A 19,055-nucleotide genomic window follows, 5' to 3' on the forward strand; every position below is an offset into this window, starting at 1 on the left:
GCTGATTGTAAGTCACATCTCAACTTCATAAAGGTTAGAATATGAAAATATGTGTTTTGAAATTGATTAAATATGGTATAATACAGTGACTCTCAACCTATAGCTGAAACCTACATCTATCACAGTTTTAAACATTTTTCAGCTATGACAATATGGATAAGCCATAGTTTTTCTGTTGCCTCACCTAAAAACTTGGAAAAAAAAACCTTCCTTCACCTAGCTGAAAAGAGAAAGCTGAATCAGGTACATCTGAGGTCACTTTCAACCTCTAAGAGCCAGGGTTTTGCTTTTATGAGCCCTTTTATTAATATCAGCTACCTTGACCTTAAGCCATCAGTGGGAGAAGAGGCTAAAACAGGTAATTTCGCTTATCTTAAGATGAATTAGATCCAAACATCTAATTTCTTCTCCTTGTCAATTACTAAAAATTTTTAACAAATAGCTTATAAACTTTTAGCTTAAAGAAATTACCACCACAAAGAAAATTAAAAATAAAATAGATGACAAATACATAGCAGCCTAACTAATTTAATTAGCTTTATCTCTTTAAAAAACCCTCATGATCTGGAAGCTATTCTTTCACCTACAAACAGCACAGTTCTCTTGGTGAACACTTTACTAATTCTGTACCTTTGTTCATCCTCTACCTTTCACCAAGACGACTAAAAGCACTGAACGTAGCTTCCATCCACATCAGACGCTGTGACTAAGAGGATATGCCTCTATTGCTAAATTGTGTGTATCTAAAATTATACTTTTATTTTAAATTTTTATAATTAATTTCTGACAAATGGCTTCTTATGTATATCCTCCCTTTGGCCTAGTGGGCAGCTCATTTGCTACTTTATATGACAAATTAATGTCAAGAAACTTTACTTTGAGGAAAATGAAGAAATTAAAGATTAGTTTTAAACTTAGTTTTAATTTTTTTATGATACTATGTTTGACTCAAATATATATCTTTGAAGAAGGTGGGCTTTATAGCTATAACCAATGTTTTAACCTAGCCTACCTATCTTTGACTGGGATAATTAGAGAGCACAGGTTTTATGATTAAAGCATGATTACAAATAAATAGGATTTGATTATACTATAGAGTGAATTTGTTTTTTATAGTGGGGAAAAAAGAGCACATTCAGAAAATAGCTTGGCACAAACAGGCTTATTAGAAATAAACAATCTTACAGAATACCAACTTCAGATAAGGTTACTCTGCAACCATGATAAAATGAGACAAAGTAAGGCCATTTCATAATTTGTTTCAGCAGAGACAAATATAAGATCACAATGCGACCCCTCAAAATACCAAATATTCTTTTATTGCTAAATGAGCGAATGCAACTTCTTTATCCAAACAAACCACTGCTTCCTTAGACCTTCCACCAAACCAAAGCCCAAATTCTTTTACTGCCTCTTTCAAACACACTTTTACTGAGAGGATCCATAGTCACCCATGTTGTGTGTTCTCCCTTGAGGCAAGTACTAAACCCAAGTTGTCCAATTACAGGGGTATTCCTGGAGGTCTTTGGCTGGAGGACACAGGAAAATTAAAAAATGAAATACAAAAACTCTCAAGTTGGGCCTCCCTGGTGGCGCAGTGGTTGAGAGTCCGCCTGCCGATGCAGGGGATACGGGTTCGTGCCCCGGTCTGGGAGGATCCCATATGCCGCGGAGTGGCTGGGCCCGTGAGCCATGGCCGCTGGGCCTGCGCATCCGGAGCCTGTGCTCCGCAACGGGAGAGGCCACAACAGTGAGAGGCCCGCATACCGCAAAAAGAAAAAAAAAAAAAAAACAAAAAACAAAAAAAAAACTCTCAAGTTTAAATTGTATAGTAAGACTGTCCTATACATCTATGCCTCTCTAGTCACTGGGGGAGAAAAACACAAAATGTTTACCACCCCCATTTACTTAGAAAATAGCTTTAAGTGGTAAACATGGTTTTCAGTGAGCAAATGACATAAATCCAGCCACCTTTTCTTCTTTTTGATTAAGAGCCAAAGTGTATCTTAAACTAAAGATTCAAATTCTTCTATGTGACCTAATCACCATTCTGTACAAAGCAGTCTTTTCTATATAGGATGTCTGCTAGACCACAAGCACCATTTTTAAAAGATGACATTATTCTACATTGATGAATAAAATGAAATTAGAAAGATCTCTCATCTAGTGTCTGTAAAATTCAGTATCTTATATGATTCACTGGAAAAGTATATTAATTTCCATAAAATAAAGAATTAAGTGTCAATATATACAACAAATTTCAGAAAGAAGTTAAACAATGGATGAATTATTCACCTCAAAAACACATCTGCTAAAAACTGCCATCACATTAACATAAAGGAAAATCTTACTCACGCTTCATTAAGGGGTACAAAAATAAAGTCCTTTTCAAAAATATCTACATGCCGGGTCCATGTCTTTACTCTTCCATGTCGCTTCTGCTGTATTCTGTAAGACAAGAGAGAAACTATCAAGCTTTTGAAGTGTTTCTAGTGTTTCTGCCTCTATGCAGCAACTTATACATTACAAAGATTGAGATGTTAATAGATCAGTTGTATGATTTAACAAGTTGTGAGAAGAAAGCAGAACATCTGAGATGGAGCTGGGAAGATGGGAAACTGCCCGTCCCTGAATCTGGAAGAAAGAGATTATTTAATTCCTACTACTACTTACTAGGGTGGATCAGAGCTACTATTTTTATTGTTGCAGAACTGGTTTTAGCAACGATATCGAGAAGCATATCAGACCATGATCTATAAGAACTGAGGAGGAGAGAGCAGGAAAAGTGAGCACTATCTTACAGCTGGTGAAACAGGGCAGACTACCAGCACTGGTCAAAACCAAGCACTACCATCAACTCTAAGATGCAAAATTAGGGATCACTGAAATAGTAGAAAATGTTATTAATATTATGCACTGCAGCCATCAATTGAAGACACTTAACAGCAATTATGACAAAAAATGTACCAACTCTTTGTATCTTGTGACCAACTGCCAGCAAGTATTAGAGCTGGATGCAATCACTATATGGAGAGGCATTATAAATAGCTCAGGCCTCACATGTGGAATGTTGTTTCCTTAACTTGTCTGAGAAGAATTATCCAAAGAACTTATTAAAATTACAGATTCATAGGTTCCTCTGTTAGCTATTATGGATGGAACATCTAAGGTAAAACAGAGCAATCGGTATTTAATAAGTATTCAAGTAATTTTTCTTTTTTAAACTATCAGATATATTTGGGAAATACTGATCTAGGTATTAGACCTAAAACCTTTATGAATTCCAGGTATTCTTGGAGTTTTAGAATATTATAAATTATATTAATTTTGCTAATTGAGAATGGAAGTAAAAAATGTTGCTTTAATACAAATAAGCGATTTTTTCTAAGTTAAACTTAAGTGACTTACTACATCTGTTAAATATTTTCAAAAAGCTTGACTGGGCTTCCCTGGTGGCACACTGGTTGAGAGTCCGCCTGCCGATGCAGGGGACGCAGGTTCGTGCCCCGGTCCGGGAGGATCCCACATGCCACGAAGCGGCCGGGCCCGTGAACCATGGCCGCTGAGCAGGCGCGTCCGGAGCCTGCGCTCCGCAACGGGAGAGGCCGTGGCAGTGGGAGGCCCGCGTACCGCAAAAAAAAAAAAAAAGCTTGACTTACGATAGATTAGTTGTTTCATGAAGATTTCTCCTCTCTCTCTGATTAAGGCGTTTGTAGAAGAAAGAACTGAATACATGGATTCGGTCAGCTTCTTCTTTCTTCAATTTTTCAAGCACCAAATATCTATTTTATAAAAAGCAATTCCAAATAGAATGAAGTTAACAGTTTATACTAAAAACAGTCACAGAGTGATCAAATATCTATTTAGCCACCATCAATCTCTATTCCTTTAAACTGAAAGAAGTCATAAACAATATTTATTTCATATTCTAGACAATGATTACTATCAGACTATTTGTAGGTAATAAGTGGTGTTTGAGAGTAAAACTAGGATTTGAAAGATCTAATCTTCTAAAACAAGGGCACATTTATGAACATTCGTAGAAACATTATTTATCATACCCAAAAAATAGAAATGACAGAAATGCTCATCACCGATGAATGGAAAATGTGATATATCCATACAATGGAACATTATTTGGCAATAAAAAGAAATGAAGGACTTCCCTGGTGGCACAGTGGTTAAGAATCTGCCTGCCAATGAAAGGGACACGGGTTTGAGCCCTGGTCCGGGAAGAGCCCACATGCCGCGGAGCAACTAAGCCCATGTGCCACAACTACTGAGCCTTTGCTCTAGAGCCCACGTGCCACAACTACTGAAGCCCGTGCACCTAGAGGTCGTGCTCTGCAACAAGAGAAGCCACTGCAATGAGAAGCCCGTGCACGGCAACGAGGAGTAGCCCCCGCTCGCCGCAACTAGAGAAAGCCCACGTGCAGCAATGAAGACCCAATGCAGCAAAAAATATAAAAATAAATATTTAAAAAATGAAGTTCTGATACATGCTGTAACATAGAAGAACCGTGAAAACGTTATGCTAAGTGAAAGAAGCTAGTCACAAAAGTCCACATATTGTATGCCTCCATGTATATAAAATGCTCAGAATATGCAAATCCACAGAGATAGCAAGGAGACTGGTGGTTGCTTAGAGCTGGGGTGGGCTGGGGAAATGCGGAGCCACTGCTAATGGGTATTGAGGGTCTGTAGGGGGTGAAAATGTTCTAATATCGATTATGGTGATGGTTGCACAACTGTCTGAACACACTAAAAACCACTGAATTACACACTTTAAATGGGTGAATTGTATGGTATGTGCTCTGTATGTCAGTAAAGCTGATATTTTTATGTTTTATGTTTATTTTGTTTTAAACAGTTAATAAACCATGATGACTAGCCATAAACTGCTTTTTATAATAACAGAAAGAATCTGTACAGTGGTGAGGTTATAACAATGACTCTTTAAAGTGATCTTACATCAGTTCTAATTTTTCCTTGCCTTAGTTGTTTTTCTCTATAGGTCTATATCAAGACAAATAGAAATGGTTCCTTATATTACAAAGAGAAATTATGATATATTAAATTTAATTATTTATGCTCCAAACTCCCCCAAAGGAGCTATGCAAATTCAAGCTTATGACCATATTCATCTTATTAAAATGAGAGTATGAAAGCCTTGTGAAACCTTACACAGAAACAGCAAGTACCCAGAGGGCACATCTTTGAGACTTGTCACTTCTGTCATAATATTTGATAATTCTAAAGCTCAAGTTCTGATGAAAAGGACATAACTTACAGATTGCTTCCTTTAGGGCAACTCAGTGTGCCCCGACAAAAGATATAAGACAGTGAATCACCTCATGACACAGTTTAAATCAATTGCTGAATTCTACATCTATATTCAAAACAAGTGGACTGGACTTGAATTTAGGGGCTACACCATAATGGGTGAACCATGCTGCTTTTACCATTACAAACTACAATGGCTATTTTGTAAACTGAATTGAACAAAAAAAGGGATAGTTCAACTTAAAAAAGAAAGTTATTGGTGATTTAAGAAAATGGACTCTACTTCATATATAAACAAATCCATGCTTTATTTTTGTAAATGGAAGAAATAAATTTATTTGCAGATGAAAGGATTTTCATACAGAAAACTTAAAAAGATCTACAGACATACTAGAAATAAAAGAGCTTTAGCAAGATGTCTGGCTATACGGGCAAAATGTATTTCTTGTTGAAATCCTCAAAAATGTTAAGTATCAGTTGTCTCCAAATTGCATAAATTTCGCGGAGGGTTCCTCAAGCTGGCGCTGCTGACATTTTAAGCCAGATAATGCTTTGCTGTGGGGGGTGTCCTGTGCAGCGTCGGGTGCTTGGCCTTACCTCTGGCCTCTACCCACAGATGCCCTCAGCACGCATCCCTTCCTCTTGTGAGGACCAAAATGCCCAAAGTGCCCCCAGTGCAGAATCACTGATTCAGTGCAATTACAATCAAAATCTCAAAAGGACTTTAAAAATGGAATCTGATGGGCTGATCCCAAAGTTTATCTGAAAGAATCAAAAGGTCAAGCATATCCAAAACACTTGTGAAGAAGAATATGGCGGAGGGCTTGCCTTTCTATTACAGATAACAAGAATAAAGTAACACTAATCATGGCAGTGTGGTACTGATGCAGGGATAGGTGCACGGCCAACGGAACAAACTATAGAGCCCTGAAAACAGACCTGTGCAACTATGTTATCTTAGTGTAACAAATCCTAGAGGAATTAAGGACTTAAAAATGACAAAACTTCAAAAAGCCTTTTAATTAAAAAAAAACTAGTTTTGTCTTTCTAATCTAATATACATCCGTTAAGCATTTCTGTGACTATATATAGTTCTGGGTTTTTTTATGTACATGTATTAGAATTATTAATTTTAATTAGAACAACTAAGTCTCTTATTTTAGAATTAAAGGGAAAATCCAAGTTTATTACAAAAAACCTTTTGGGAATTTCTTTCATTTTGGGATTTCCTTCCATTTCTTTCATTTGTTTTTTTTTTCTTTCAGTGTATAAATCATTTAAATATTGAATGTCATGGTGAAGCTGTTCACCTGCTATTTTATAAAGCAGACAATCTAACAATTCAATCATGACATTTAGTTACAGGATGAAGTTAAAAGATGATTTTAAGGTTTTGAAAATAATTTTTATTAAAATTATTCTTTTTCCCTGCATTTTATTAACATTCTCTAGATGCAATACCCTTCTACTTTTTATAATTCTGGCAAACTGTTTAAAGGTTTGTTTCTAACTTGTAGAGTTAGAAATGGAAAAGAATGAGCAGCTCTGGTAGCAACTGAATTACTTATTTTTAATAGTGAAGTTTTAAAAAGTTTCCTCATTTTGGGACTTCCCTGGTGGTCCAGCGGTAAAGAATCTGCCTTACAATGCAGGGGACACGGGTTCGATCCCTGGTCAGGGAACTAAGATCCCACATGCCGCAGGGCAACTAAGCCTGTACTGAGCTTGTGCACCTCAACTAGAGAGCCCGTGTGCCGCAAACTACAGAGCCCACCTGCTCTGGAGCCTGCACGTCACAACTAGAGAGAGAAAACCCACAAGCCACAACTAGAGAGAAACCCGTGAGCCACAACGAAAAGCCTGCATGCTGCAACAAAAGATCCTGCATGCCTCGATGAAGATCCCGTGTGCCGCAACTAAGACCCGATGCAACCAAAAATTTAAAAAATAAATAAATAATAAATTTTTAAAAAGAAGTTTCCTCTTTTTAATTCACTTCTAAGAATGTCATGAGATGAATATAAACAAAGATTTTTTAAAAATCATGGATTTTGGGCTTCCCTGGTGGCACAGTGGTTGGGAGTCTGCCTGCCGATGCAGGGGACACGGGTTCGTGCCCCGGTCCGGGAAGATCCCACAGGCCGTGGAGCGGCTAGGCCAGTGAGCCATGGCCGCTGAGCCTGCGCGTCCGGAGCCTGTGCTCCGCAATGGGAGATGCCACAGCAGTGAGAGGCCCGTGTACCGAAAAAAAAAAAAAAAGAAAAAAATCATGGATTTTGTTAGATTCCCTATCTTATTTGGAATAGATTTGCATCAGAAAGGCAGAACTTGTAGATAATGTAAGTTTACTGTATAAAATTTGCTCTAAAGTTTAACTATATGATGTCAAGGGGCCTCCTGAAAATATATAAAGAATTTAAAAAGAATAAAAAGACTATAAAATCTCTTTTGTAATGTAAAAAATATAGATTTAAGTAGGAAATAGAATAAACTAAAATGTAAACAAAATACAAGAGTTCAATTTATTTTTTAGATCCAACTATGTGCTTTCAAAAACAAAAAAAACATTTTAAACATAAAGACTTAAACAGGTTAAAAGTAAAAGGGTGAAGAAACATACATCATGCATCAGCAAACACAAACCAAAAGAAAGCTGGAGTAGCTATATTAATTTTGAACAAAGTAGGATTAAAAACAAGGAGATTATCAAGAATAAACAGGAACATCATGTAATGATAAAGGGGTTGATTCTCCAAGAAGACATAAACATGTATGTACCTAACAACAGAGCTTCAAAATACATAAGGAGAAATAGACAAATCAATAACTATAGTTGGAGATCCACGACTTTCTCAATAATTACAGAACAAGTAGGCAGAACATCAGTAAGGACAAAGACCATCTGAATAGCACTAGCACAACATGACCTAGCTGACATTCACAGAACAACACTTTATCCAATAACAGCAGCACTGTTCTACACAATCACTTAAAATTTTTCAGTAGCTTGGTTTGTTAAGGTAGTATACATTAGGATTAAGAGAACACATCTTTTTTTAATTAATTAATTTTTGGCTGCATTGGGTCTTTGTTGCTGCATGCGGGCTTTCTCTAGTTACGGTGCGAGGGCTTCTCGTTGTGGTGGCTTCTCTTGCTGTGGAGCACAGGCTCTAGGCACCCAGGCTTCAGTAGTTGTGGCGCACAGGCTCAGTAGCTGTGGTTCGTGGGCTCTAGACCACAGGCTCAGTAGTTGTGGTGCATGCGCTTAGCTGCTCCATGCCATGTGGGATCTTCTCAGACCAGGGCTTGAACCCGTGTCCCCTGCATTGGCAGGTGGATTCTTAACCACTGCACCACCAGGGGAGTCCCTCCAGCAGCTTTTAACAACCAGTTTTTTTAAAAAAATATTGTCTTCTGATATACATTTGAATAAACTAGGAAATACTGGAGAGCACTAAACACACTGATAGTTAAGTTTTGTTTCATACACACATACATCTTATAACACAAAGCAGTAAACACATACAAATTTATACATGTATAAACACATTACACATACATGTATTCATGTATATGTATATGTTATGTGTATTCTGGGTCATGATGTAAGCCCTTCTAGGAGAGCTTCTTGATTCCTCATATTTCCCAACCCCCAGAGAGAATGAAGCTTTCTTTTTCTGCTATGTTTGTACCATGTTAATGCTTCTGCCAATACTTTAATCCTACATTTGTGTTCCCTATAAAATCATAAACTTTTAACACAGTGCCTGCCACAAAGTTGGCACTTGGTGAACATTTATTGAAGGAAACGAGTGAAATCATACTTATGTCCTTGCTCAACAAATTATTACCTAACCTAGGGTAGTAACAATTTTAGATGCTTTAAATACTACAACACTGATAATATAATAAGCTATCATTTATGATCACTTTGCATGTGCCAGGTATTTTTCCTAGCACTTGAAATGTATATCTTATTTAATTCTCATGATCCTTTTAGATATTATTTTTCCCATTTTTAAAATGAAGAAACATTCACAGAGACATTAAATAACTTTCCAGATGTCATACAGTAAGTGGCAGTGATGGAATTCAAAATCCAAACAATTTTGACTCCAGAAAATACATGTATACATTATAAAATGTTAAAAATTTGCTAAAAGGCTAGGAGAAAATTAACTTACTTCAAATAAAAGTCTATAATAACATCATTTAAAAATTCTCCTTCACTTAGACAATGCAGGTCCTCATTAGTAACGGAGATGCCTCCTTTAGCTGGAGGTGGTGGATACACTATCAATCTGTAACAAAATTTTAAAAAATAAGTAAACAAACAAAAATAGGTATGCATATAACCAAAATGTAATAAAACAGAGAAGAAACTTAAGCATGTTGCAAATGTAAAGGAATTCTCTCACTTTTCTACAGGGCCCATGAAGATGGTGTGGCTCTCTCCAGTTTCCTCCTCATTATCAAAAAACTGGAATTCTTGTTTGTTTTTAAGTTGTATTTTAGATTCAAGGGACACCTGGTAAAGAAAATTAAATTATCAATTCACAAAATCAATTTGAAACATTTTCAATAAAAAAAGTACAAGGCAAGAATGCTTTTCAATTTAAAAAGACTAAAAATAAGAAACAGGCAAAACTAGGGTCAACTTTCTTTTTATCTGTAGCTTCCAGAACAGCGATACTCTTCCAATTTTTGTAACTGGTTTTCCAGTATCCTGTCTAAGATCTCAACCATCCATATTAAATTAGATTATGTTAGTAAAATCCAAAGAACAGATAGTGGTTTTTTCTTCTAGGAGTGTAGGCCTACATAAGTTCAGTGCCTAGGCAATCCATGGAATATGCGAGCAGAGGCTCAGGGAACACAGTCCACTGAGCTTCAGTTCTCCAGAATCAAGGAGTCCTTAAAGAAAGAGACTTCCATTGAAATCTGAGTCCATCACAGCTGCCTTAGGGCTCCAGCTGCTCTTTTCTTCCTCTGGCATTATCTCCTGTAGCCAATTCTGCAAAAGAAGGGGAATGGTTCCCCTTCCTCCTTCTGTTCTTTTCTTCAACCCACTAACTGTGTGAATAGCTCTTTTCTGGTGAAGCCTTGCTCAACTTCACGAATAATATGCCTTGGATAGCCAGCCCTATTTCCAAATTTGTAGGCAGATGAAAGATTTAATATTTCTAATAAATTGTCAGCAAACTTCAGTTGCTGTGGTAGGAGACAAATTTAGAGTATTTTAAGTCATACTGATTAACATTATATTATGCGTTATAGTAGTACTTCAGCCTTCGATTCAGGTGACTCAGAGTTACCTACTACATAATCCGTTATTCTAAAATTAGTTATTCTAGAATTGTTGAGAGTCAGAATCAAACGGTATACATCCTTCCTTTCCAAGTTTTCAACCATGTAGGCACACGTTACACATAAATGGACAATACATCAGGGACCAAAATTCCTTTATTTGTACTGAAGCCAATGTCACCACTGGGAACCACCAGCAAATTTAAGAAACAGTAACAATCAATTTGAATGTAGCACTGTATGTATACGTATGTTGAGAGTGAGGGAAAAAGAAAACAGGATAAGAAAAAGAAAAGGAGACAAAAAGTAAAGACAAGAACAGAATGCGGAAAGGACTAAAATAAAAATGCCTCTGAGACTTGTACCAATTACAATTTGTGTTACAAGTAACCCACCACCATTAATATTTCGACACAAGGTAGTTTACAAATCACATATAGAAGCAAATAATTCTGAAATGGAATTAAAAGGATCTAACTCCAAATGAGCAATATGATAATGAACCACATTTCCCTTTAAAGGTACCATTTAAAATTACATTAAAAACATTAAAAAATATAATTACATTTTTAATTTTGTTTTCTTTCTGCACACAACTTCCTTTGCTGCTCTCTTCACAGGTTCTTGTACAGGCAACAAGTCTGCTATTGGCTTCATCAAAGGGAATTTTCACAAAAAAATTTGACACTTTATTCTTTATACCAATGTCAATAATGATATTTTCAAATACCATATTTGCCTGAGGATCAAGGCCATTTTGAAAAATTAGAATTATGTATTGTTCTTGCAAATCTGAAAAAAAAATCAATATAACTGTAAGTCTAAAGGAAAAAAAGTAAGTAAACAGATACTAGAAAAAGAGTAACAACTAGTTATTTCCAAGAGTATCACCAGAAATCCTGGTATAAATGTTCAAAACACTGTTTGGCATACAGTGGATATACAATACTAGAATAAAGACCAATGACAGTGTCACCTAACAATGTCACCTAAGTTATTAAAAGAAAGGAACCAGAACACATTACTCTAGCAGCAGCTCAAGAACAAATGTATCCATAGATGTAACTAATTTATTTCATCTAATAGAATCCAAATATATTAGTTTTAAATATATAATCAGTTAACATTTTTGTCAAACACAAATAAGAAATTGCCAAGTGAACTGGTATCTCTAGATTTAACTGTTAAAACTGCTATTCACTAATGTGCCAACTCTTGCAACTTTAATAGTAGCTATCATTTACTCATCGTTAAGCTGAAGCAGCAATTACTGAAGAAAAATATTTTACAACTAGTCATGCTATACCACAAACGTTAGAGGGGAAGGGAAACAAAATGGAGAACCACACTGATTTATTGTAGAGGATGAAGACCTGTTCGATGAACTTTCAAACTTCCTAATCAGGCTAAGTTTCAAGGTTTCCAGATTGATCGCTGATTTACCGTTAGAACTCCTATCAGCACATTTAAACAAAACAAAACAAAACAAACAAAGAACTCATTTTATTCAGATCATACAGTGTTAAAATAAAGAGTATATATCTTTTGAGTTTTAACCCATTTTGAAAACTTTCTACATGGATAGGTAAACCCGGGTTTTATCTTCAGAACTTCCACTTTCTGTGGGCTTTTCCTCACCTATAAAATGGAGAAGTAATATCTATCTTACAAGGTCACTGTAAGGATTGTAGTTAAGATACATCTAAGGTATCTATCAAAGTCGACTCACGTTCTGCTAAACAATGTATTGTATGTATTACTATATTTGCTCTACATAACTTACTTGTTAACTTATTTATTCCTTTACAGTCATTCCGAACTTTATTATCCATGTTCATCCGCAGTTGCATGCTCAGCTTCCGACAAACTGCTGCTGTCGTCTGAAGAAACACTACTGGTAATTTTCGGACATTACACCACTCACATTTTGTTAGATCAGAGGTATTTAAAGTAATCTCTACAGGTTCCTTTTCTGGTTCCGGAGAAAAACAAATGAAAATGGAAAAGGAATCAATTCTTAAGAGGGCAAAATCATGAATGGAGGAAACTGTAAGGAAGTACAATTTTAAAGTTAAGTACATATTTATTATACTCTGTAAACAGTAACTCTAGTGGGAAATGAAGGAAAATCTTTGACCTTAAAGAAGTATCTACATTTTTTTCCCAGATGGAAAGAGGATTCTAATGAAGCATGCTTAAAAAATTAAACATAGCTTTTGTGATGTAATAGTATGAAATTACACTATTAAGGTATAATGCCTTTTGTTAAAATGTATGTAATAACTAACCATCTTAATGAATTCTAAGAATATCATTTAATTTTTTATTCCATTAAAGTGTTTTAGTGTAAACAAAGCTTTAGTGAGCAGTAGGATATAAAATAGCTTACCTTCTAGCCGTATCTTGATAACATCTAAACAAAACTGAAAAATAAGATACGTTAGTAACAATCATAGATTTCTGAAGATTTTGCTACAAACACCCTAAATGACATGTTATTTGGGACTTAGCCCACATAAGGCAGAAAAACTGATCCATGTACTGCATTCCTCCATCTGGCCTTTACAATACTGAGAATGAAGCCAGCCTTTGTTGAGAAAATAGTTGGAAATAGATAATTAGGGACACCAAGTTAAGACATTTAAAATAAAGGCTTTTACAAAATAAGTACACTGCTGTAGGAAGATTAACCTACCAACAATGTATAGGCTACATTAGAAAGAAGAAAAATTATGACTTAGGAGGCAGGTTAAGGAGATTATGTTAAAATTTTAATAGAAAATATACATTTGAATTGGATTGGTGGTAGCAGAGTAATAAGAAGACAGGTATGACAGGTAAGATAAAGGGACTATAGAAAGTCCTTTGGGCTTTATGGACACTGAACTAGTTCAAAACCACAATGCCTCTTGGGTGGCCACTGTAGTCCACTAATCTATTTCTAGGAGTTGCTATGTTACAAGACATTTTTCTGCAGACCACAAAGCTTTTGGATTCTTCTTTCTCTCATACAGTTCTTTAAAACACTCTTTTCATGCATTGAGCTAGCATGAGAATAAAATGGTAACACATTAGAGGGTAATTCTAACTCAGTGAAAACAAGCATCTTCCTATGATGAATACGTACTACCTTGAATATTACATCATGATAAATTAAAAAAAATTTTTTTATTGGAGTATATATGATAAATTTTTTACCCAGTAATTTTTATGGTGAGTAGCAATTTACAATTGTTTATATATTCCTAAGCAATTTGAAATCTTGAAATAATTTTAATATTCTATTAAATATTTTAACTTATAAATTTTAAAATATTACATATTAGCCTTAGCCATGAAATTTTGAATCTTATAATTGGTACAGTAAAGAGCTTAAAAGGTACTTACAATTACAGGCTCTATTAATAGTCGGCAGACTGTTCCTACTCGTATACTTCGACAGTTTAAAATCACGCTATTAAAGGAACTTTGGCAGATTAAAGATACAGGATCAACTAAAGTTTCTTGAGAAATCACTTTGCGACGCTTTAGAGGTATGTTGATAATAGAATTACCAAACTGAAAAAGGAAAAAAAAATTCACTTAATAAGTTACTAAAACAAAGCTGCAAACTAAGTAGACATATGCAAAGAAGACCCAACATAAGAAATATAATTACTGGGACTTCCCTGGTGGCACAGTAGTTAAGAATACTCCTGCCAATGCAGGGGACATGGGCTCAAACCCTGGTCCGGGAATATCCCACATGCCGCAGAGCAACTAAGCCCATGCGTCACAAGTACCGAGCCTGCGCTCTAGAGCCCACGAGGCACAACTACTGAGCCCGTGTGCTGCAACTACTGAAGCCTGTGCGCCTAGAGCCTGTGCTCCACAACAAGAGAAGCCAGCACGAGACGCCCACACACTGTAACGAAGGGTAGCCCACACTCGCTGCAACTAGAGAAAGCCCACGCACAGCAGCGAAGACCCAACGCAGCCAAAAATAAATAAATAAATAAATAAATACTTAAAAAAAAAAGAAATATAATTATCAAGACATAAGATTGATTTTATTTCAGCAGTGTTAGATGAAGTAAATATTTATTGTTTCTATAACAATAACAGTAAACCCTTCCTATTTTATCTTGCTATATTTTATCTGGCTATTAGTTGAAACGCCAGTAATAGCACAGCAGTGAGAAATGGTACTCTGGGAATCAGACAGCCTGGGTTCAAAGCACAACTCTGCTACTTTTTAATGATCTGATCTTGTAAAACTTAATAACTCCTACTAAAGTTTTGGTTTCCTAAGCTAAAATGTAAGAGTATTTACTCAAATGAACTAATGCATATAAGCAGCTTAGCACTGTGCTTCATGCACAGTACAATGTTGGATAAAAGTTAGCTAGTAATAGTGGTAGTGGTTGTAGTATTTGGATTAAATTAGCAGCTCTTTAGAAAACATATAATTTAGGAAAATGATTATTTATATTATAAAATGATGATGCTTCTTTATATACTATAAAGTGTTAAATGACTTGATCTGTTAAATTAAGATTTCACTGTCACTCTCAAATGCAAATTAATCATAATATAAAAATGTATTTTATATAAATATACTTTAAATTAAATGTAATTAAAAGTAAAGTTATTATGTTAAAAACCTTATTATCATCACAAGAATAAAACATGATCTTGATTAAAAACCAAGAGGAAAAAAAATGTCCACTGCACAAAACAGTCACTATTCCCATTATCCCTCTAGAGACATTTCTGTGATCTATGTCACAGGAAAAAATATGTATTAAAACAAAATGTGATACACACACATATTTATTTCTGTAAATTGCTTTCTCAGGCTTATTAACAGATTTATCATGAATATTTTCCCAGGTTATTAACAGAAACCTATTAGAGAGGTTTAAAAACTTTTTTTAGCTTTAGAATTATTTCTTCGAATGAGACGTTATTTAGCTCAATAATAAGTTAGATAATTTAAGAGCTGCTCCAGCTGAATCCATAGTGGAGAGACTGAGTCTAGAACTTGGGCAGTCCACATCCTCCCAAGGGGCCTGTAAACTGGCACAGAGGAACCCGTACTATTCAGACTGTCAGTGTAAAAACTGCTCACAAATTCATGGAAATCCACGTTTATTTAACTGTGCCCTCCTATGCTGGACATCTGAGTTCTTTCTGAGCTTTCCCCATGACACAATATTCTCTGGCAAGCATTTCTGCCGCTAAATCCTGGAATATACAATTATCACCAAATTGCCCGCCAACACAGTTATACCAATTTACACAGCCAATATTCCATTCCTCCAAACACTAGCCAAGAAGAAATACTACTATAGTTTAAATTTTTCAGCCATCTAACACTTAAAATATATTTTATTTCTTTTTTAGTACTTTACTTAAAAAAAAAAAACTCTATTCATACCCTTTACTCATTTTTCTATGGTTTGCTTCTATTTCTTGATCTTTAAGAAATTAAAAATATATAAAGGACCAACTCATACTTTGTCACATACTTCACTGTTTTTTCCCATTTGCATTACCTATTGAATTCTGTGGATAGTGTTTTGGTTCACTGTTCTGTACTTTCCATTTAATCAAATATATTAATCTCTTCATTTATTATTTTTGCTTGTACTGAAATGTTTGGAAAGGCATTCCCCAAGATTATATTAAAAATATCAAGCTATATTTTTTCTATAATTTTTCTATAATTTTAACTATATTTTATTATAGCTATTTTGTTTTTCATTTCTTACTGTTCCCATCTTCATCAAACATGTATGGTTCCACATTTTTATCTATAACTTCTAGAATTCCTGACATGTACATACACATATAATTTTTTAATATACAAGTTTTTTAAAGTTCTTTTTACAAAAATAAGAAAATATGCACATATTTCTGCATCTTGGTATTCTCACTAAGCAGGGCCATGTAGAAATCCTAAAAGTCATTGATATAGCTCTGATTTTTATTGTCGGTGGCTGCATAACAGTCCATGGTATAGATATACCATAGTTTCTTCAGCCATTTCTATATTAATGGACAATGATTATGTTTGCTAATAATCATATTTATACATACAGTCTAAGCACTGGAGGTAGAGGATTCCTCTGAGATTGAGTCTAGGGAATGAATTACTTGGTCATTCAGTATACCTTTTAAATATTTTAGTAGATGTTTTACATTGCTTTCCCAAAAGGCCATAACAACTTACTTTTTTTCATCAGCATATAAGGAAAGTACCCTTTGCCTTGGATTGTTGCCAGTAGTACATATTAATCGATTTTGCATTAATTTTGAAAGCCTGTTAAGTACATGGTTATATTTCATTGTCTTTAATATGTACTTTTTCTATAAAAGTTTATTACCTGAATTTTCTCTTCTTATCTATTCCTATCTTCTTTTATTTTCTTTTTTCCTCTAATTTTTAAAAGAGGACTAAATTCTGTCCCTTGGTCTATTATAGACATTAGTGTATGTTACCTGCATTATTACAAATATCCCTTTCTAGATCTATTGTCTATAGACATAATTTCTGTTATCCTTTGCCATCTGAGTATTTTAAAAATTTTATACAGTAAAATATAGTAAAACAACAATATTATGGTAAAATACACCCAAGTTAAAATGACCTTTTCCTGCCTACTAGATTATACAAGTATATTTACACTTACATTTCACTTACTATAAGGTTGATGTTGTTTCTTGTTGAACTTTTTACACTGTAAGCCTTTAATTGAAATTTATTTTTGTATATGTTTTAATGTTCTTTCAAATAATCTTCCAAGTGTTATTTTAAGTCCTACTTCATGACTAATTCATTCTTCTCCTAAGATACTGCCAAATTGTCCTCCCCCCCAAATATTTACATACCAAAGGAGACTTAACCTGAATAAATGTCAATAAATGTGAAAAGTACCTGGTCTTTCATTCTTGCTTTTCTTGGCAAGGTAACTGTATTTAATTCTGAATCTGCTGGAATGCTTCTTAGTTCATGCTCTACTCTACAGTTGTTTTCATTTAGTGCTGCTTCTACTTTTCCAGTGGATGGTGCTGGGGAAGAACATGCTGAATCAGCAGGTTGAGGAGAGATGCTTTCTCTTCTGTGAGTCCTATCACTGTCATCATCATCGTCGTCACTGGACAAAATGACTACAAAGAAAACGTTAAATACTTCAGATATTTTCATTCCTGTCAGTTAAAAATGTAAACACATGAACAAAGTGGGAAATATACCAAATTTGCTTTTGATCTCCTCCAGATCTGAGATTAATAAAGATGAAGACATAATTCATTCTATCTGATGAAAAGTTAAATTTGGAGAACAATTAGAACTGACATTTTTTTAAACAACATACAAATGTAAAATTGATTCTATAGTCCATCACAATCACCCACACAGAAACATACACAAGTTACAGCAAAAATTAAATGTTTATCAGTAGGTTTATTTCAGAGTTCCAGAAAGTCTTAAGTATGAAGATAATCTGCATATCAATTATTCACAAAATAGCACGCATTTTAAATGTGTGTAAAATTGCATGTGACCAAATAATTTTATCTCACACAAGGAATCACTAACATCACAACTGGTCTTTGGGAGAACTTGGACCAGTGCCTAATGCTCAATAAATCTTGTTTGGTAAATGAACGTGGGCAAGACATTATATTAAGGTAATTTTCTCTTCTACCATGTACGCATTACTGAATCTTATCAAACTCATCTCTATATCATAATTGCACAGAGCCAGTATACTGCACTTGAGTCAAATACTAACTCCTTACCCTGGTTCATAAATTTATGTAATCTGGCCCTACCCTACTTTCTCATACTACTCCATTTTTCCCTTTTTATGTTCCAGGTATACCGGCATTTTTTTCTGTTCCTCAAACACCACCACCAGGTATACCGGCATTTTTTCCAGGTATACCGGCATTTTTTCTGTTCCTGTCTGACTGTAATTCCCCTAACACTTTTTTGCATTTTGGTCATCAAATATTAGCTTAAATATCACTTTTTGATTGACCACCCAATCTAAAGTAGCACACAGGTACTTATTCACATCAACTAATTTAAATTTCTGTTGTCTTTTGTTGTGGAGGTTTACTTGCTCATTTGTCTCTCCCCACTAATATAAGCTGTAAAAGAGCAAAAATACTGCCTTGCTTACTGCTATATTCCCAGCATCTAAAACTGCTTGGCAAAGAAAGTCATGTATTGAACAATGTATAAACTTGTACGAGCAATTTTCTTTTTCCGTATCATACACATAAATGCTTAGTTAATATTTTTTGAGTCGTATACAAGTCCCAGAGAGGCATCACCCCTAGCATCACACCATTCATCTTTTTTATTTTGCTATCCAGTCTCAGGAGCAAATGCTAAAGTTGATCTTTTTCAGAACTGGAATTTTATTAACACAAAATCTAACAGGCCAGATTAGAAGGTCCAAGCTGATTTACAC

The 19,055-nt window shown here is 34.9% G+C and overlaps 1 protein-coding gene across 4 annotated transcripts in view; it reads right to left on the reverse strand.

The window, feature by feature from the left end:
• Nucleotides 1-19,055, reverse strand: part of SENP6 (SUMO specific peptidase 6) — a 111,133-nt gene that overhangs the window by 15,234 nt on the left and 76,844 nt on the right. For all 4 annotated transcript variants that reach the window (XM_081250981.1, XM_081250980.1, XM_081250979.1 and 1 more), the window contains 9 exons: nt 17,510-17,742; nt 13,978-14,148; nt 12,980-13,013; nt 12,374-12,562; nt 11,156-11,382; nt 9,702-9,811; nt 9,468-9,584; nt 3,660-3,782; nt 2,356-2,448 (listed from right to left, as the gene is read on the reverse strand). In XM_081250981.1, the coding sequence (XP_081107107.1) occupies nt 2,356-2,448; nt 3,660-3,782; nt 9,468-9,584; nt 9,702-9,811; nt 11,156-11,382; nt 12,374-12,562; nt 12,980-13,013; nt 13,978-14,148; nt 17,510-17,742 (1,297 nt within the window). The remainder of the gene's footprint in view (nt 1-2,355; nt 2,449-3,659; nt 3,783-9,467; nt 9,585-9,701; nt 9,812-11,155; nt 11,383-12,373; nt 12,563-12,979; nt 13,014-13,977; nt 14,149-17,509; nt 17,743-19,055) is intronic.

This window comes from Mesoplodon bidens, assembly GCF_964165515.1.
Source record: "Mesoplodon bidens genome assembly, chromosome: 12".
Classification (NCBI taxonomy): Eukaryota; Metazoa; Chordata; class Mammalia; order Artiodactyla; family Ziphiidae; genus Mesoplodon; species Mesoplodon bidens.